The 21,352-nt window shown below is 44.3% G+C and overlaps 1 protein-coding gene across 2 annotated transcripts in view; it reads right to left on the bottom strand.

Annotated features, from left to right (window-relative positions):
* Positions 1 to 21,352, bottom strand: part of GAB2 (GRB2 associated binding protein 2) — a 194,215-nt gene that overhangs the window by 6,600 nt on the left and 166,263 nt on the right. For both annotated transcript variants that reach the window (XR_007156165.1, XM_047877231.1), the window contains exons 4-9: positions 6,047 to 6,639; positions 4,702 to 4,796; positions 3,452 to 3,716; positions 2,662 to 2,752; positions 2,289 to 2,391; positions 501 to 626 (exon numbers count right to left, since the gene is read on the bottom strand). Coding sequence is in view for 1 of the 2 variants with exons in the window: in XM_047877231.1 (XP_047733187.1) it covers positions 501 to 626; positions 2,289 to 2,391; positions 2,662 to 2,752; positions 3,452 to 3,716; positions 4,702 to 4,796; positions 6,047 to 6,639 (1,273 nt within the window). In the remaining variant the exon portion in view is untranslated. The remainder of the gene's footprint in view (positions 1 to 500; positions 627 to 2,288; positions 2,392 to 2,661; positions 2,753 to 3,451; positions 3,717 to 4,701; positions 4,797 to 6,046; positions 6,640 to 21,352) is intronic.

The following is a 21,352-nucleotide window of genomic DNA, read 5'->3' as shown; positions in this document are numbered from 1 at the left end:
CTCCTGATTTCCCAACTCCTAGGGGTCCCAGGTCTTCCATCTCTGCCTCCACCCACCTCCCTGTGGCCACTCATCCATAAAGAATTTGCTGGGTGCCAACAAGGAGCAGCCAGCGGGGAGCTCTCACAGCCACCCAGCCGTCTGGACCTGGCAGCTAAGTATGCTTCCTGTGGAGGGCTTTCCGGGGCCCAGGCATCCCCTCTGCAGGTCCCCGTATCAGAGGCACTTAGTTGATGCACCTAGACAGTGAGTTTTCAAAGAGGAGCTCAGGACCAGGACACAAGATCCCATTCTGTCACCCTGAGCAGCTCCTGTGTCCTGGTGTGGGTCCATTTGCTCAGCTGTACAAGGGGGATGGACTGGCTGAAATGGTCCTAGGGACTTCAAGCACCCATGTGTGTGAGAGAGGAGGCGTGTGAGCCCTCTAAGACCCAGACTAAACGAAAAGCAGTAGAGTAGCCGGCAGCCGGGCACTCCACCACTCCCACCGAGCCCCGTACCTTGCGGTGGGGGCTGGGGGAGCTCGGCTGGAAGTCCAGGGCCAGATAGTCAACGCTGCCCGTGCTCTTCTTAGGGGCCGGACTGCTGGTGCCGCTGGGGATGGGAGACGCAGACACTGGGTTTTGCTATCACAAAGGAAGGAAAAACCATCAGTCAGTTGAGGAGACAGAGTAACCCACCACCTGGGAATACACACATCTCTGGGAGGGAGGAGAGTGCCCGCTTGGAGTCATGCACCAGGGCCAGGGACTTCTCATGTTCTCATGTAAGCCCTCACCGCCATCCTGTGATGGAGGTATTATTACTATTCTTGTTTATTTAAAGCAAAGATAAAGCTGTGGTTCAGAGAAGCAAAGTGACTTGCCTACGGTCGTACAGTTCATGAGCAGGGATGGGAGCCGGGTCTGTTTTTAACTCCCAAACCTGTGTTGCTCCCACTGTGCCAGGCCACCTCCCTTCTGGGCCGTCGGGCCAGATCTCCTCAGGTTCCCTGACCGACCCGGCCTTGGCTTGCTGGCCCCTAAGAAGGGGCGCATTTCCTTTATGCCCTGCAGGCTGGAAAGTCTTCTGTTGTACCAAACCTGCTTCTCTGAAGCTCCTCTCCCTGGCCCGGCGTGGGGCCGTCACCCAAAAGCAGCTCACTCCCACCAGATCTGAGCAGGGCAGCTTCAGCCCTGGGCTGCACAAGTGATATGCTCTAGGCTCCTGTCTCCATCAAGACCAACTTGTCTACGATTTTCCTGAAGTCATATTCTAATGAGAATGGCAAAAGTCCTATGTTCTGTTTTTGGCTGCTTACTGTTTGGTTGATTCGTTTTTTCATTATTCATGCAGCAACTCTCAGGTGCGGGGCAGCCATTCCCTCTTCAGTGAAAATCTCAGGGAGGAGACTTCTCCTGTGCTCCCTGTGTTTATACCTCTACCGTGGCCTTCACCACCGTGAGTCATGTTATGTGTGTTTGGCCACCCCTGAGGAGATAACTCAATAAATGCTTATGCTCAGGGCGCCTGGGTGGCTCTGTCAGTTAAGTGTCCAACTTTGGCTCAGGTCATGATCTCGTGGTCGGTGAGTTCCAGCCCCACGTCGGGCTCTGTGCTGACAGTTCAGAGCCTGCTTCAGATACTGTGTCTCCCTCTCTCTCTCTGCCCCTCCCTCTCAAAAATAAAGTTAAAAAAAATTTAAAAAAATGCTTATGCTCACATTCTTGCTCATGTTTGTGGCAACAGCACAAAGATTTTAACAGGAAAGAAGAAAAAAGTCAACTTTGAAGGATGCTCTAGTTATTCTCTACATGCTCCCTATGACTATTCTGAAGCCCCTTTCTAATCGCCTGGACTGCTAAACCTTCTGGGGCTCCCTGTGCCCCACAGGAAAGTCTGGACCTCCCAAGACAGCATTCACGGTCCTTCATGATCTGGATTCAGCACAGCCTCCACCTGTAGCCATAGTTAACGGTCATTCTCTGTGTTCCCTCCTTCTACACGGCCGCCTTCCCTCTCCCCAGGCCGATATGACTGCCCATCCCACAATTGGGTCCCCACAGCACTGGCTCTCCAGGAATACTGACCATGCCACCCATGTCACAGTCATGAGTGGCAGACCTTCTCCGCCCTTTAAAACCATGGCCTCCTGGAGGGCAGAGACCGTGTCTTCCTTGCCTCTATCATTACCCCACAGTGCTCGACACACTTGTGCTCAAGAATTGCAGCAGCAAAGTAATCACAAATCATGGGTAACTGAGGTGGTCCCAGGATAGTCTGAGGATGGCAGACCGCAGAGGACGTACCATGGGGACGTAGTTCTCTTCGCTATCTCCGGAGTCTGTGCTGGTGATGCTCTGGGTGGAGATGGGGCGGCAGTACTGGGAGGAGCTGGAGTTGAAGGTGTGACTGGGTAGGCAGAAGACAGAGTAAACTCAGGGGGACAGTTCTGTCTCCACCCTCGCAGCTCCACCCTCCATTATCACATTCGGATCTGATACAGAACGGGTACAATCACTCCCCCTCCACAGATGAGGAAACCCAGCCCTGAGAGACCAAGAGACTGCTCAGCTACCGCCAGTATCAGCATCGGGATGCAGCTCTCTGGACCCCACCCTTGCCCTGGCCAGCCCTCACAGCCCTGTTCCCAGGTCCCGCATCCACAAACAGATAACTCACACAGCCCTCGACCAAGACTTGGTGACAGGTGACTTGAAGGGGAGCTCATCGATGACAGTGTTGTTTCTCAGGTCAAGTGGTGTTGGCTTTGCTGGAGCAGGAACAGAAAGTCAAATGATCAGCCACACGATAATGCCACACATACACATGCTTACGTATAACACACAAGTATATTTATAAATACTTTCGTATTCCCACTTGTAAGCAGGGAAACTGAGGCTCAGCAGGTTCTATAATCTTTGCCTATGTTGACAGGCCCTGAAGCCATGTCTTCAGATCCCAAATGATATTTTCTCTGCACTGTAGCAATCATATTTTCAGAATCCAAAATGGGGACACTGGGTCTGACAACAGATTGTTCCTCCCAGATTTAATACTCATCCTGTATCCTCCAACAGCATCTCATACTTTATAAGGCACTTTTAGGTATGTTACCTGTGTCCCTCAGTGCTCTAGGAGGCAAGTATTCACATTTCTAAAGTGAGAAGGCTCAGAGATGCACAATGATTTGCTTCTAACCTCATGTTGGCAGGTGGCAGAACTGCAACCCGAATGTGTCCTGTCCTGCTCATGCCTGCACTCCTGCCCAGGCTACTCCAGTAGCTGGTCCCTAGACCACTGGAATGAATTTGAGTGTTTGTGTATGTGTGTGAGAGTTCGGGGGTTCAGAGACTAAACACTTCCTTGCAAGGAAAGTTCAGGATCCACCCGATCCCCAAATGAATGCAAATGAGTGAAAATGGTTCTTGGACACTGTCCAGACATGGGACAGGGGAAAGAGGAGACTTACCTTTCCGGTCAGGTTTGAGGTTGCGGTTGACAGGGGGTGGCTGGATCTCACTCCCTCGGCTGGGGCCCCGGTGCAGAGAAAGGGCTGTTGAGGGGTAGCCAAGCGCGTCAAAGTGATGGGGTCCTGGGCTCATGGGGATGTAGACACTCTGGGAATTATCACCTGCTCGCTCCATGGCCAGCAGGGTGGAGGAACCTGGATTCATGGGCACGTAGTTGTCCTCAGAATTGGCGCTATCTGATCGGCCTACAACTGTTTTCCCTGGCTAGAGGGAGAGTGGAAGAAATACAGCAGTAACTATCATGAAGAAACAAGAAGGGGTGAGAATTTGTATACAAGGCAAAAGGGAAGTGGTAACTGAGTTAGCTGCCTGGGAAGACCAAGTAGAAAGTGCAGTGGGAGGCAGAAAGAAATCAAGTCTGTGGGTCCCTTCTAGTTTCCATGATCCCTTGTGACCCACTTAAAATTTTCAATAAATCTTTCGAATAAGTACCCTTGGTGGCTGGGTCCACAAGGCTTTCTGGGTGTCTGACCAAGGCTGCGGGTGGCCCAGGCCACTGACCACACAGGTTTGGTCTAGAACCCTTATTCCACCTCAAGTCCAGACTCCCCATTAGCAGGTCAGAGTCTCAAGCCCTAGCAGGGCTAGGAGCATAAAGTAAAGCTTGGCCCTGGCTGGCGCGGTCTCGGCCAGGTGCGCTTCCCTAGTCCAGCTCTCGGTGTGACCGCCGTGTTGCACAATGCAAGAACCCTGGCTATAGCCTTTCTTCAACTCCTGCCCTGTCTGTCCACACATACAACTAAGTTGCTTCTGCTTTAGTTACCCAATGTCTGGTCTTTCCAATGGGCATGAGGCCAGGCCCTAGTCTGTCGGAGAGTCGTGGTCAGCCCTGTCCAGAGGCCAGCCCAGGATCCTGCACTCAAATCATAATTCTGCCACCATGACTGACCAAGCACTGCCCCTACCCGGAGTCTCACACCATAGGCCCTCCTCCAGGTGGGACCTCAGAGCCCAGGTCCTCTGCATTCTAGACCTGTCCTACTTATTGGCAGGGCTGGTAGTCTTGTAGTCCAGCACACTTCCACAACCAGACACCTGTATCTTACTTTCTAAAAACCCAGGGATCTGAACTGAGGCAAGGAACTAGGCAGGGTCCTATGAGGGAGATGCCACCACTCCCTTGTTCCATGGGGTGTGAACTTTAGCCCAGCTGGGCTGGCCTGAGGACCCCTGGCTGACCCCCACTCACCAGGAAAGAACGGACCGCATCACTCATGGACTCGGCAGACCGGCCTGCACTCTCTCCTCCTCGCTGGGGGTACTCGTAGGATTCACAGGAAGAAGCTACGAGACAGGAACGAAGATTCACATGCACTCCCAGCTGATCCATGTGCTGACACTTCCCCAAACTCTCACCAGTGTTGCTCAGGGTCTTACTCCAGAAGATACTACCCTCAACCCCAAGTGATAGGGTATTACTTCCATCATGTCATCCCTCAGTTCAAAAATTCCTCCCAGACTTCTAGATCTAGCTCCAGTGTTGGCACCAATAGAGGATCCTTTCTGAACTACTTCTTCCTACAGGTATGTGCCTCTCCTTTAACTCCTATATCACCGAATGCCTGTCCCACTCCCTCAGGTCATTACTCGTACAGATACTACAGGAATAAGGAAACTTGACTAATTTTTATGTGCTTTTATTTCCCCAACTAGATGTGAGCTCTCTGAAGGGTAGGGACATGTTTTATACACATATGTATCATTTCAATTCCAAAGCACAAGGTGATTGATTGAATAGTTGACAGACTGAAAGAGTACTGTGCCGAGACTCAGGACCCCGGGTCCAAGTTCCACTTCTGGCACTGATGGACTCTGCAACCCTGAATAAGTCTCTTAACTACCACAGGCCTCATGGGAAATGGGAGACTATGAGGCTTTGTCCCACCAAACTCTCAGGCTCACTATGTGGCTTCAGCAACAGGGTGGGTAAGAGCAGACTTTGCAAGCTATCCAGCAAGATGAAAATGAAAAATTAATATTACTGTAGTTTTTCATCAACAGAGGTGGCTTATGCAGAGCTGGAACGTGCTCAGGGGGAGTCAGTGACAAGAAAATGTATATGCTTCAGAGAGACGTTCCGACTTTAACCAAAGAAATTCAAGTATGGCTTAGAAAATATTTAATAGCTCAAAATTTGTTTTAATAGTCTGTTAGCCCACATAGGTTTGGCTCCAGTTTGAAATGGTCCTCTAAATTTATTTGTTCAGTCTTTGGTTTTATATAAAAATGAATCAAATACTGTGATTTGGACTTTGAAACCCATAATAACTTATGCTGTGGTTGACCAAGAATGTTCCATCTCCTTCAGTACAATAGTAACTTCTCTCAGACAGAGTCGGCCACACTCCTGCACTGCAGAGTCTCCTACTAGCCTCCGGCACTGGGGCACCAGCTGGGAAGGGTCTGGGTACAAGACGCCTGAAGCTGTCGGGGGCCTAGGTCTCCTCAGTATGGATGACCAAAGGCTAGCACGTTACTGAGAACTGCCACGCTCCCTCCCTTTCCCCAGGGTCGCAGCTGGGGTTTACACCAACCTCGGTGGAGCCGGCTGCTGTCCATTGCCGGGAGCGTATTGCGCCTGGGGATGGTGGCAGCGGCAGAGACGGATCTGCTGCTTTCACTGATTGGAGGTCTCTGCTGAGGACTGCCCCATCGAGGTGTTTCTGCCTGACTTGGCTTGGGGGGCCGGGGTGGGGGAGCTATGGCCGAATCCCCAGGAGTGGCCACTGCCATGGCATTGTGGTTCTTGTCCAGCGTGAATGTCCTAGGGATCTGGTAGGCTGAGAGTGGGGTGGCTGGAACGTCCATATTGTCCACCAGGAGGTCCCCAAACTCCCGACATAGAGTGTTGCTGGGTGTCTTGAAGGTGTATATGTCCTCATTATCGGTCTCAGAGCCTGTAAGGCTGCCCTTGGTGTGGCCGTGGGAGGCCAGGCTCCGGGGGAGGTCGTAGGTACTGTCTCTGAATTCTGTATTGTGCCGGCTTGGCTTGGGGAGGCTATAGAAGCCGTGGACTTGACCGCTGACCCCATTGACGCAGTGTCCATTGCCCTGGGCAAGTTTCTGTACAGCTGTGTCGCTCCTCATGAGAAACGAGGCCCTGGTGCCCTGAGAGAAGCTGGCACTCCTAAGAGAGAGAAAAAGGGAAGGGACGGGGCAGGTTAAAGGGGGCCAGGACTGTCTACCAGGGACACAAACTGGCTCGTTCAAAGCCCTGTGTGGCTGACTGGTGAGGCAAAACAGGCTGAGGAGGCAGGCTGATTTACTAGCTGTGTGACTTTGGGCAAGGCACTTTCTCTTTCTGAGCTTTAGTTAATATATCTACAAAAATGATGATTAAAAACATATTTTAGGGGCACCTGAGTGGCTCAGTCAGTTAAGCTTCAGACTTCGGCTCAGGTCATGATCTTATGGTTTGTGAGTTTGAGCCCCACGTCGGGCTCACTGCTGTCAGCACAGAGCCTGCTTTGGATCCTCTGTCCCTGTCTCTCTCTCTCTGCCCCTCCCCTGCTCATGCATTCTCTTTCTCTCTCAAAAATAAATAAACATTAAGAAAAAAACATACTTTGAAGGCTGTTTAGAAATTCGACCCCGGTATGTCTAATATATAGATGTTCAATGGTGTTAGCATTTATCCCTCCCTCTACCCCCAGCCGGCTGTGATTAGCCAAGGTCGCTCTTACCCTTCAACCTTCTGGATAGATAAATAAGACAGCTATACCACCGATTTGTTTGCTGCTGTAAGTACCACAGAATACATACATTTGTATACAAAAGCCGTGAGACAGTGGAAAGAAACCGTAAGTCGGTGTCACAAACTAGCAAACAAATCACTTATTTTATGTGAGTGTCCGTTTTCCAACGGTCAGCCTTTTGGAGGCTATAAGCTTCTTTAAGAATCTGATTAAAAGTTCTTGGCTCTTCTGGTTGGCTCAGTCGGTTGAGCTTCTGGTTGGCTCAAGTCGGTTCAGGTCATGATCCCAGGGTTTTGGGATTGAGGCTCATGTCAGACTCTACACTGAGCATGGAGCCTGCTTGAGATTCTCTCTTTATCTCTGCCCCTTTCCCTGGCTCACGCTCTAAAATAACGTAAAATAAAGTAAATAATAACTAAAAAATGAAAGTTCTTTGCACTTCTTACTTGCATGAGGCAAATCTTGTATACATACAAATATGCACGTTACAGCTGGGACAGGTGAGGAGCTATAGCCCTCTGAGGCCAATCCATGGAACTCTGCCTTATAGAAGCTCTTTTAGCTCTTGGGGAGCTTGTTATTTATAGATGTGGCCACCAGATGGTGATAGAAAATAGGGCCCAGTAGTTTAGAAAGAGGAAGGCTCACAGGGCTAGTCTAGGCCAGGCTAGGCTCTTGTAAACCTGCATCCTTGACTACTTGGGGAGTTCCATTTCAGTCCCCAACCCTTTAGTGGCCCTCCTCTCTAGGCCTCAGGGTTCTTTCTCCTTTCCTATTCCATTTCACACAAATAACCAAGCCAAGGGCCATGGGCCTAGATGACTGAACAACTAGCCTTTAGATAATGGAGGGCTTGGAATAAAGGATGGGGGGGCAATGGTAGATATAAGGTTGGATGCCCCCACTGGCACTGGGATCTGTTCATTTAATAAACATTTACTGATGTCCTATTTTCCATCTGGGCTGGGAACAGTAGATACACAGATGCCTCCTGTCCTGGGGGACATAGTGGTAGAGGAGGTGACATACATACAAACTCATTACCATCACGTGGGTGAGCATTCGGCTTTTGGCAGATTTATACTAACCCTCCCTGGCAGTGGTGGTAGAGAATGTCAGGGGAAGCTTCTTTAAAGATCTTACCTTTGAGTGAGTCTCGAAATAGGCCAGGCAAAAAGCAAGAGAAGGAAAAAGGTGTTCTAGTTAGATGCATAAAGAAGAAGAACACAACCTAGCAAGGTATAGGAACTGCAAGTTGCTCAGGCTGGAACAAGTGTTAGGAGGTAGGGCTGAGCGGTGACATGGAGGGCCCAGGCTGGGGCTGCTGGGAACAGGGGAGCCCCTGGAGGATTTTAAGGTGGGGTGGGGGGTGGGGAGCATATCACACATATCCTGCAGTAACCCTAAAACATTGTTCAATGTTTCACATAATTTTATTCCAACCTTCACCTTATTCAAGAATGAACTCATCATCTTCTTCCTGTCTGAACAGTCTTAGGAATGCACCACTCACTCAAGCCAGGAACCCAGGAGTTACCCACATTATAATTTCTCACTCGATAACCCTATCAGGTCCTACCGAATCCACCCCAGTTCCGGTCCTCCTGGCTTTTCTTCTGCATAAATGAAAGGGCTAGTAACACATCTATCTCCCTACAGTCTGCCGGGACCTCTCTGATCCTCCCTACATCCTACAGACATTTACTTTCCTGGCGTCCCAGCTTACACATTTTCAACACTGTCCCACTGCCTTCAGGACTAAGCCATATTCCAGATCTAATTTACGTTTCTAGTCTCTCCTGTTTCCCCTCCAAATCTGGAACCACTCAGCTAACTCCCCTTGTTCCTAGTGTGCCCCACGCAGCCAAGCTTCTGGGCTTGTTGTGTTGTTCGTGCGGTCTGAAAGGCTTCCCGCTGTAATCTGGCGAGCTCCATTTATCCCTTAAACTCAGCTCAAATGACACACGTTTTAAAGCTGTTTCTGACCATCCTCTACCTCCAAACATAATCAATCACTTGCTCAACTCTGTTCTTGGAGCAGGTAGCAATTATTATCTGGGTCAGTTACCACTGTACTTGTCCTCTCCACCAGACAGAGATATTTCCTCCAGGAAAGAAACTGTGTCTTAATATTCTTCCTTCCTCGGTCCCTGGATTAGCGCTGTCACAAGGGGAATGATGCATAAATGATTGCTGAATGGACAAGTCAATGAACATATAAGTAAACGAATGAATAAACAAAAGTGTTAGCGCTGCTGGCCCATCTCCTCACCTTGGCCACGCTCTGGATCAGCAGACTGAAAACCTTCCCCTTCAGGACCCACTAGATTATGTCCCAACGTCCTGCTGTCCCATCCTCCTCCTCTTCAGTTACTAAGCTCCTCACTTGTCCCTAAACGTGTCCCATGTGGTCTATGCTCCAGCCCTGCGCTTGCATTATTTACCTTTCTCTGGAAAGCTTCCTTGATGCATTAGAATTTTACACAAAGTATAAAAAAAAAAAAAGTGCTTTTGCTCCACAAAGGTGTGACAGGCCTTCTAATTCTCCTCTTCACTTTAATTACTCCTTCCCCTTTGCTCCCAGCACACACTGTACTTCTACTAGAGCACTCACTCGCCTCCTGTGAAAGCCGTTCGAGGCCGGGTCTCACCGCTTCCACCTGCCCCTGCGCCCTGGCACAGTGCCTGGCATGTGGCGGATCATGCCAATGCGTGGGGAGGGGGCGGTCATTACTTCAAGAGTGAAGTGAAAGGAGTTACATAAGGGGAACAAAATTGCCGGAAGCTGCGTGCTAGGACAGCAGAACTGGGTCTGCACCGGCCTGGGTACTCTGCTCAGAGTGATGCCACAGCCTGTCCCCTCTGTCCCCTGCACAGAGCAGGAGGGCACTTCTGAGCACTCGTCCTTTACTAGGCTCGTGTCAACCTACCCCAAGGCCTATGTCACTGTGGGGTCCTGAGCTGCTTTCCTGGGATGAGCACCTGGAAGCGGTGGGTTTTGAGAGAGGCTTCTCTTGCAGGGCTGTGGGCCGATGGAGGCCTCATAAAAGGAACATCCTCACAGTTCTGACAGACAACTATGACCCTCACATATCACACAAGAGAAACAGTAAAAGGCCGAGTTGTGCAGGGAGGTGATGGATGCGTAGGGGAGCAGAGACAAGTTTGAGAAAACATACTCCCTCAAGCCCGCGCTCAGTGCCTCTCACTCCCGTTCCTGCGGCTGTTGGTGGGTGTCGCTATCATCACATCACTTCTTGCTCGTGCTCTGGTCTTAATACCTACCCCAAACCTCCCCCTTATCGTTTATCAACAGTTTCCTAGTTTTCCTCAGCACTTTATTTTGCAATAGTTCTTTGGCATTTTTCCATATAATTTTATGTACGGCACAACACCATGATTTCACCCTTCTAGACTCCAAGTACCTTAACAATGAAGAGCCCAGTTTGATTTTTAATGGGTATGTTCCCATTTAAGGAAAGCTAATACACAAATGATTGTAAGCAAAATAACCACCATTTAGTTCTGTAACTGTCACTCTTAAGAGGTCATGTGGACCATCCTTCTGCATTTACCCGTCCCACATGGGATGTGTGGATCCTTCCAATGAGGGAAGAAAACTCAGAAAACACTGTTTCACAATCTCCAAGAAGTGAGGTGATCTTTGTATCTCAAACCCTTCTGGCTGCATGTTTGAGCCCGCCTTCTCATTGTGGTTACAGAGCAAACTTATATATATAAAACTAAATGAAACTAAAAGTTGTATGTTCTCTGCCTTTAGTCAGTCAAAGCCACCCTCAGGTGAATGAGTCAGAGAAGTCTTAGAAATGATTAACCAAAGGTAAGGTCTTTGGTCAGTGACATTTCTGATTTCACTTTTTTTTTTTTTTTTTTTTTTTTTACTTTTTATTTTAGAGCACACGAATGGGAGAGAGGGGCAGAGGAAGAGAGAGAGAATCTTAAGAAGCAGGCTACCCACTCAATGCAGAGCCTGACACAGGGCTCGATCCCACAACCCTGGGAATTGTGATCTGAGCCAAAATCAAGAGTCAGATGCTCAACCCACTGAGCCACCCAGGCGCCCCTCTGATTTTATTTTTAATCTACCATATTTCTGCAGAATATTGCTGTAGGGTCAGTAATGCTTTCATTCTAGAATCTCATCACTTGAAATTTCTCTTCCCCCCACCCTTGAGTTACAGCTTTCTAAGGCATGTGACTCACCGCAATGTATCTCCCGCTACAGGTTGAACAGACTGCTTGAAATAGGAAGACAGCAAAGGTCTAGAATCTGAAATGAGGCCTTTAAAAGGCTGGAGGGCAAAAATAAATCCAGGGACACTAATTGGTCTTCAAAGACTGAAAGGACTCTGCTTTTCTTGATGGTGTCTGTTTAAAACTCCTTCCTTGGCAATAGTTACTACTTTTGAGGAGTTAGTTATTTTTGTTCAGTGCAAGAGCTAGATTTTAGGAACGAAGTCATTTTGGCCAGAATGCATATCCAGTACTTGAAGGAAGACGAGTGGGTAAAACTGAAGTAAAAGTCCTGATAAATAATTCATAGTTTTATCTTTTAGGGTTCTTAAGTTACTGTAAAACATGTGGAGTTCCCCCATAAATGAAAAAAGGAATAGATAGGTGGCTGGTTATTAGCCTCAGTAAATACTGTTTCACTCTAATAATCTCAACAGACATATTTATATCTATGCTAGGCAGAGATGAACGAGCTGGTTCTCTCTTACAAGTCCCTGCTTAGAAGTAACCCTGTGAGGTTATTTTGGAGATGAAGTGAGGTAACTAATGGGACGGTGGTTTGTAAACTGTAAAGCATTGTTTCTTTTGTCCAGAACACCTAATATGTAATGTGAATGTCAGAAATAGTACATCCACATACTTGTCGATACTTGGTATTGTCAGTCTTTTTCATTTTACCCATTCCAGTGGAAATGAAGCAAAATTGCTCGGAGGTTTTAATTCACATTTCCCTGGTGATCCAGCATCCTTCCACTTGCCATTTCTATATCTTTTTCTATGTGAAGTGTCTATTCAAATCTTTTGCCCATTAAAAAAAAAAATGGGTTGGGGCGCCTGGGTGGCGCAGTCGGTTAAGCGTCCGACTTCAGCCAGGTCACGATCTCGCGGTCCGTGAGTTCGAGCCCCGCGTCAGGCTCTGGGCTGATGGCTCAGAGCCTGGAGCCTGTTTCCGATTCTGTGTCTCCGTCTCTCTCTGCCCCTCCCCCGTTCATGCTCTGTCTCTCTCTGTCCCAAAAATAAATAAACGTTGAAAAAAAAATTTTAAAGTCAACATGAAAATAAAAAAAAAATGGGTTGTTGTAAGTTGTAATAGTTCTTTATATTTTCTAGAAATAAATCCTGTGTCAGATATATTTGTTTCAAATATTTTCTCATGTTTTTTGAATTGACATTTTGTTTTTTAATGGAGTTTTCTGAACAGCAAAAGTTTTAATTGTGATTACACTACTTTATTAATTTATTTTCTTGTATGATTCTTGCCTTTTGTGGTCTATTATAAAAATCTCTGCTTGCCTCAAGATCACAAAGATGTTTTCATGCAGAAATTTCACAGTATCAGATTTTACATTTAGGTCTCTGACACATTTAACTTTTGAGTAGTGTGATATCAATAATTTTTTTAAAAATTCCTATAAGGATATCCAGCTGTGCCAGCACCACTGTTTGAAGAGACTTTCATTTTCCTGGGGTACCTGGGTGGCTCAGTTAAGCATTTGACTTTTGATTTCAGCTCAGGTCATGGTCTGACGGTTGTGAGATCGAGTCCTGTGTTGGGCTCAGCACGGGGTGTGGAGCCTGCTTGGGATTCTCTCTCTGTCCCTCCTCCACTCATGCATGCACTCTCTCAGAATAAATAAATAATTTTTTCTGTAAAAGACAAAAGACTTTTCATTTCTCTATTGGCATTTTTGTCAACACAGGCTACCTGTGTGCACACAGACTTCACGATTCTGTTCTAGTGAGCTTTGTGTGTTTATCTTTGCATCAATACAACACCGTCTTGATGAACATTTGTTTGATGTAAGTCTTGAAGTTAGGGAGTATAAGTCCTCTAATTTTGTTGCTGTTCTTTTAAAAATCATGGTTATTCTAAATTGTTTGTATTTTCATATGAATTTTAAACTTAGCTTAATAATTTCTATGAAAAATCTTACTGGGATTTTTACTTGGACTGCAGTGGAATTATAGATCAATTTGGGAAGATTTGCCATTTTAATAATATTGGGTCTTCCAATTCATAACTACAGTCTATCACTCTCTGTATTTAGGTCTCTAATATCCCACAACGGTGTGTGACAATGATTTCAGTGAAGAGGTCCTGCGTGTCTTTTTTATTCCTAAGTAGTCCATGTTTTTTGGCATCATTATAGAGAATTTTTTTAAGTTCGTTTTCCAGTTTTTGCTAGTGCTAGTATGTAAAAATTAACTTTTATATAATAATCCTTTATCCTGTGACCCTGCTAAATTCACTATTCATTCTAGTAGTTTTTTTTTTTTTTTAATTTTTTTTTTCAACGTTTATTCATTTTTGGGACAGAGAGAGACAGAGCATGAACGGGGGAGGGGCAGAGAGAGAGGGAGACACAGAATCGGAAACAGGCTCCAGGCTCTGAGCCATCAGCCCAGAGCCTGACGCGGGGCTCGAACTCCCGGACCGCGAGATCGTGACCTGGCTGAAGTCGGATGCTCAACCCACTGCGCCACCCAGGTGCCCTCTAGTAGTTTTTTTTAGATTCTTTACAATTTTTATATAAACAATCAAGTCACCTATAGAGACTTACATCTTCCTTTTTTTAAAAATTTTAATTTTTTTTTAAATTTACATCTAAGTTTGCTAGCATATAGTTCAACAATGATTTCAGGAGCAGATTCCTTAACGTCCCTTACCCATTTAGCCCATCCCCCCTCCCACAACTCCTCCAGTAACCCTCTGTTTTTTCTCCATATTTAAGAGTCTTTTATGTTTTGTTCCCCTCCCTGTTTTTATATTATTTTTGCTTCCTTTCCCTTGTGTTCATCTGTTGTGTGTCTTAAAGTCCTCATATGAGTGAAGTCATACGATATTTGTCTTTCTCTAATTTCGCTTAGCATAATACCCTCTAGGTCCATCCACATAGTTGCAAATGGCAAGAATTCATTCTTTTTGAGTGCCGAGTAATATTCCATTATATATATATGTATATATATGTATACATATATATACATATATATGTATATATATGTATACATATATATACACACACACACATACACACACACACACACACACACACATCTTATTTATCCATTCATCCATCAATGGACATTTGGGCTCTTTCCATACTTTGGCTATTGTTGATAGTGCTGCTATAAACATTGGGGTACATGTGCTGCTTCAAAACAGCATCCCTGTGTACCTAGTAGTGTTAATTGCTGGGTCATAGGGTAGTTCTATTTTTAATTTTTGAGGAACCTCCATACTGTTTTCCAGAGTGGCTGCACCAGTTTGCATTCCCACCAGCAGTGCAAAAGAGATCCTCTTTCTCCGCATCCTTGCCAACATCTGTTGTTGCCTGAGTTGTTAATGTTAGCCATTCAGAGAGGTCTGAGGGTATCTCATTGTGGTTTTGATTTGTATTTCCCTGATACTGAGTGATGTTGACCATTTTTTCATGTGTCTGTTACCCATCTATCTGGATGTCTTGTTTGGAAAAGTGTGTATTCATGTCTTTTGCCCATTTCTTCACTGGATTATTTGGATTGTGGGTGTTGAGTTTGCTAAGTTCTTTATAGATTTTGGATACTAACCCTTCATCGGATATGCCATTTGCAAATATCTTCTCCCATTCTGTCGGTTGCCTTTTAGTTTTGCTATTGTTTCCTTTGCTGTGCAGAAGCTTTTTATTTTGATGAGGTCCCAATAGTTCGTTTTTGCTTTTGTTTCCCTTGCCTCTGGAGACGTGTTGAGTAAGAAGTTGCTGCAGCCAAGATCAAAGAGGTTTTTTCCTGCTTTCTCCTCGAGCATTTTGATGACTTCCTGTCTTACATTTAGGTCTTTCATCCATTTTGAGTTTATGTATGATGTAAGAAAGTGGTCCAGGTTCATTCTTCTGTATGTCGCTGTCCAGTTTTCCTAGCACCACTTGCTGAAGAGACTGTCCTTATTCCATTGGATATTCTTTTCTGCTTTGTCAAAGATTAGTTGGCCATACATTTGTGTGTCCATTTATGGGTTCTCTATTCTGTTCCATTGATCTGAGTGTCTGTTTTTGTGCCATAGATTTTTCTTTCTCATCTTTGTGCCTTTTATCCTGTTTGTCCCTTTATTGAACTGGCTAGATTCTCTAGCATAATGTTGAACAGAAGTGGTGAGAGCAGGCATTCTGTCCTTGTTTCCAGTATTATGAGAATATGCTTAAGATTTCTCTGTTAGGTATGATATTAGCTTTTGGTTATCCTCAGAAGTCTATTACTAATTTGAAGAAGTTCTCCTCTATTTATAGCTTCCTGAGAAAATTTTTTATGGAGAAGCATTGAGTTCTGTCAAATGCTTTCTCTGCGTTTACTAAGCTGATGATTATATTATTTTGTTCCTTATTCTCCTGATGTAATGAATTACACTGGTTGGTTTCTTTTTTTTTTTAATTTTTATTTTTTTTAACGTTTATTTATTTTTGAGACAGAGAGAGACAGAGCATGAACGGGGGAGGGGCAGAGAGAGGGAGACACAGAATCGGAAGCAGGCTCCAGGCTCTGAGCCATCAGCCCAGAGCCCGATGCAGGGCTGGAACTCACAGACCGCGAGATCGTGGCCTGAGCTGAAGTCGGACGCTTAACCGACTGAGCCACCCAGGCGCCCCAACTGGTTGGTTTCTTAATATCAATCCAACCTTGCATTCCTGGGATGAGCACTACTTTATCATGATGGCTTTTTTTTTTTTAAATATTTCTTTTTGAGAGCGAGAGAGCATGTGAGCGCACGCACGCAGGGGTGGGGCAGACAGAGAGGGAGACATAGAATCTGAAGCAGGCTCCAGGCGATGAGCTGTCAGCACAGAGATGGAGGCAGGGTTTGAACTCATGAACCACAAGATCATGACCTGAGCCGAAGCTGGGATGCTCAACTGACTGAGCCATCCAGGCGCCCCACTTTATCATGATGTCTTAACCCTAATGATGTATATACACACATATATTCCCTAATATATTTAAATTATTCCTAGCATGTGTGTGTGTGTGTGTGTGTGTGTGTGTGTGTGTGTGTGTGTGTATGTATCTGTATCCACAAGGAATAAAGACTTCCAATTTTCATTCTCATAATCTTTGTCAGGTTTGGGCTGGGCTTTCTAGGTATTTACCCAAAAGAAATGAAGCAAATGTGTACACCGTGATTTTTTAGTGGCGGTGTATGTACAAACACACCTTAATTTGTAATAGCTAAAAATGGAAACAATCCAAGTGCCCCTCAACACAGGAATGGATAAATGAATTGTGATATAAAGGTACACTGAGAAAATAAAATCAAAATGGATACAGGACCTGAATGTGAGACAGGAAACCATCAAAACCCTAGAGGAGAAAACAGGAAAAGACCTCTCTGACCTCAGCTGCAGCAATTTCTTACTTGACACACCCCCAAAGGCAAGGGAATTAAAAGCAAAAATGAACTATTGGGACCTCATGAAGATAAAAAGCTTCTGCACAGCAAAGGAAACAATCAACAAAACTAAAAGGCAACCAACGGAATGGGAAAAGATATTTGCAAATGACATATCAGACAAAGGGCTAGTATCCAAAATCTATAAAGAGCTCACCAAACTCCACACCCAAAAAACAAATAATCCAGTGAAGAAACAGGCAGAAAACATGAATAGACACTTCTCTAAAGAACACATCCAAATGGCCAACAGGCACACGAAAAGATGCTCAATATCACTCCTCATCAGGGAAATACAAATCAAAACCACACTGAGATATCACCTCACGCCAGTCAGAGTGGCCAAAATGAATAAATCAGGAGACTATAGATGCTGGAGAGGATGTGGAGAAACGGAAACCCTCTTGCACTGTTGGTGGGAATGCAAACTGGTGCAGCCACTCTGGAAAACAGTGTGGAGGTTCCTCAGAAAATTAAAAATAGACCTACCCTATGACCCAGCAGTAGCACTGCTAGGAATTTACCCAAGGGATACAGGAGTTCTGATGCATAGGGCCACTTGTACCCCAATGTTTATAGCAGCACTTTCAGCAACAGCCAAATTATGGAAAGAGCCTAACTGTCCATCAACTGATGAATGGATAAAGAAATTGTGGTTTATATACACAATGGACTACTACGTGGCAATGAGAAAGAATGAAATATGCCCCTTTGTAGCAACGTGGATAGAACTGGAGTGTGATGCTAATTGAAATAAGTCATACAGAGAAAGACAGATACCATATGTTTTCACTCTTATGTGGATCCTGAGAAGCTTAAAAGAAACCCATGGGGGAGGGGAAGGAAAAAAAAAAAGAGGTTAGAGTGGGAGAGAGCCAAAGCATAAGAGACTCTTAAAAACTGAGACTAAACTGAGGGTTGATGGCGGGTGGGAGGGAGGGGATGGTAGGTGATGGGTACTGAAGAGGGCATCTTTTGGGATGAGCACTGGGTATTGTATGGAAACCAATTTGACAATAAATTTCATATATTAAAAAAAATAAAGGTACACCGAATTACTACTTAGCAATAAAAAGGAACAACTAAAGATCCATGTAACAATATGGATAAATTTCAAAAGTATTACATTGATTGAAAGAAGCCAGGAAAAAAAGTAAATACTATAATGATTCTACTCAAGTAATCTTCTAGAAAATGAAAACTAATGTAGTGATAGAAATATTGTTGGTAGTTCCTGAGGAATGAGATAGAGGAAAGGATGGATTATAAAGGGGCATGAGGAAAGTTAATACATATTGACAGTGACTGTACTTCAATTACCCTCCAAAAATTATTGAAAATGAGTAGTATCAGTGATATTTGGGTCAGTATCAAGTGGTCTAACCTATGAAGAATAGAAGGAAAGCAGAGATGGAATTGGGCAAAAAAAAAAACTTGAAGAAATATTGGTAATTTTGTTGCGCTGGATCAAAAATAGAAACAAATAGAATCAGAAAGTAAATGAAGCCTAAACAAAGAAAAACACACCTAGGAATATTGTAGTCAAACTGCTGAAAGCCAAAGAAAAAAGTCATAAAACTGTCAGAAGCCCAAATAGCCAAAACAATCTTCCAAACAAAGTGAAAGGTGAACAAAGTGAAAGGTCTCACACTTCCTGATTTCAAAACATATTATTATAAAGCTACAATAATTAAAAGTGTGGCACTGGCGTAAAGATAGATGTCTAGACCAATGGAATAGAATACAACCCTCATGTATATGATTTAATGATTTTTCAGCATAGATACTTAGACCATTCAATGGGGGAATGGCCAGTCTTTTTTTTTTTTCTTCAGGTGTATGACATAGTTATTCAATACGTTTTTTTTAATATGAAATTTATTGTCAAATTGGTTTCCATACAACACCCAGTGCTCATCCCAACAGGTTCCCTCCTCAATGCCCATCACCCACTTTTCCCTCCCTCCCACCCCCCATCAACCCTCAGTTTAGTCTCAGTTTTTAAGAGTCTCTTATGCTTTGGCTCTCTCCCTAACTTTTTTGTTTTTTTCTTTCCCCTCCCCCATGGTCTTCCGTTAAGTTTCTCAGGATCCACATAAGAGTGAAAACATATGTTATCTGTCTTTCTCTGTATGACTTATTTCACTTAGCATCACACTCTCCAGTTCCATCCACGTTGCTACAAAGGGGCATATTTCATTCTTTCTCACTGCCAAGTAGTATTCCACTGTGTACATAAACCACATCTTCTTTATCCATACATCAGTTGATGGACAGTTAGGCTCTTTCCATAATTTGGCTATTGTTGAAAGTGCTGCTATAAACATTGGGGTACAAGTGCCCTATGCATCAGCACTCCTGTATCCCTTGGGTAAATTCCTAGCAGTGCTACTGCTGGGTCATAGAGTAGGTCTATTTTTAATTTTCTGAGGAACCTCCACACTGTTTTCCAGAGTGGCTGCACCAGTTTGCATTCCCACCAACAGTGCAAGAGGGTTTCCGTTTCTCCACATCCTCTCCAGCATCTATAGTCTCCTGATTTATTCATTTTGGCCACTCTGACTGGCGTGAGGTGATATCTCAGTGTGGTTTTGATTTGTATTTCCCTGATGAGGAGTGATGTTGAGCATCTTTTCATGTGCCTGCTGGCCATCTGGATGTCTTCTTTAGAGAAGTGTCTATTCATGTTCTCTGCCCATTTCTTCACTGGATTATTTATTTTTGGGGTGCGGAGAAAGCCATTTATGAAAAGCCCACAGCTAATAATCATCCTCAGTGGGCGAAAAACTGAGACCTTTCCCCCTGAGATCACGAACACGACAGGGATATCCACTCTCACCGCTGTTGTTTAACATAGTGTTGGAAGTGCTAGCATCAGCCATCAGACAACAAAAGGAAATCAAAGGCATCAAAATTGGCAAAGATGAAGTCAAGCTTTCACTTTTTGCAGATGAAATGATGTTATACATGGAAAACCCAATAGACTCCACCAAAAGTCTGCTAGAACTGATACATAAATTCATCAAAGTTGCAGGATACAAAATCAGTGTACAGAAATCAGTTACATTCTTATACACTAATAATGAAGCAACAGAAAGACAAATAAAGAAACTTATCCCATTCACAATTGCACCAAGAAGCATAAAATACCTAGGGATAAATATAACCAAAGATATAAAAGATCTGTATGCTGAAAACTATAGCAAGCTTATGAAGGAAATTGAAGAAGATACAAAGAAATGGAAAAACATTCCATGCTCATGGATTGGAAGAATAAATATTGTCAAAATGTCAATATTACCCAAAGCAATATACACATTCAATGCAATCCCATTCAAAATTGCACAAGCATTCTTCTCGAAGCTAGAACAAGCAATCCTAAAATTTGTATGGAACCACAAAACACCCCAAATAGCCAAAGTAATTTTGAAGAAGAAGACCAAAGCAGCAGGCATCATAATCCCAGACTTTAGTCTCTACTACAAAGCTGTAATCATCAAGACAGCGTGGTATTGGTACAAAAACAGACACATCAACCAAGGGAATAGAATAGACTCCAGAATAGGACCCACAAATGTATGGGCAACTAATCTTTGACAAAGCAGGAAAGAACATCCGATGGAAAAAAGACAATCTCTTTAACACATGGTGCTGGGAGAACTGGACAGCAACATGCAGAAGAATGAAACTAGACCACTTTCTTACACCATTCACAAAAATAAACTCAAAATGGATAAAGGACCTGAATGTGAGACAGGAAACCATCAAAACCCTAGAGGACAAAGCTGGAAAAAACCTGTCTGACCTCAGCTGCAGCAATTTCTCACTTGACACATCTCCAAAGGCAAGGGAATTAAAAGCAAAAATGAACTATTGGGACCTCATGAGGATAAAAAGCGTCTGCACTGCAAAGGAAACAATCAACAAAACTAAAAGGCAACCAACGGAATGGGAAAAGATATTTGCAAATGACATATCAGACAAAGGGATAGTATCCGAAATCTATAAAGAACTCACCAAACTCCACACCCGAAAAACAAATAATCCAGTGAAGTCTTTTCATCTAATGGTGCTGGGAAAATTGGATGTCTGTATGCAAAGAAATGAAGTTGGATCTTTACCTTAGATCATATGTAAAAAATTAACAAAAAAAATGATCAAAGACCTAAACCTATAAACTCTGAGAAGAAAATGTAAGAGGAAAAGCTTCCTGACACTGGATTTGGCAACGATTTTTTTATATAGACACCAAAAGCACAGGCAACAAAAGTAAAAATAGATACATTGGACTACATCAAAGTATAAAACTTCTTGGCATCAAAGGACACAATCAACAGAGTGAAAGGTAATCTACAGAATGGGGGAAATATTTGTAAATCATATATTTGGTAAGGGGTTAATATCGAGAATATACAAAGAACTTCTACAACCCAATAACAACAACAAACCAACCAGATTAAAAACAAAATGGACAG

This window comes from Prionailurus viverrinus, chromosome D1, assembly GCF_022837055.1.
Source record: "Prionailurus viverrinus isolate Anna chromosome D1, UM_Priviv_1.0, whole genome shotgun sequence".
Lineage (NCBI taxonomy): Eukaryota > Metazoa > Chordata > Mammalia > Carnivora > Felidae > Prionailurus > Prionailurus viverrinus.
This window is presented reverse-complemented; position numbering and strand designations above follow the sequence as displayed.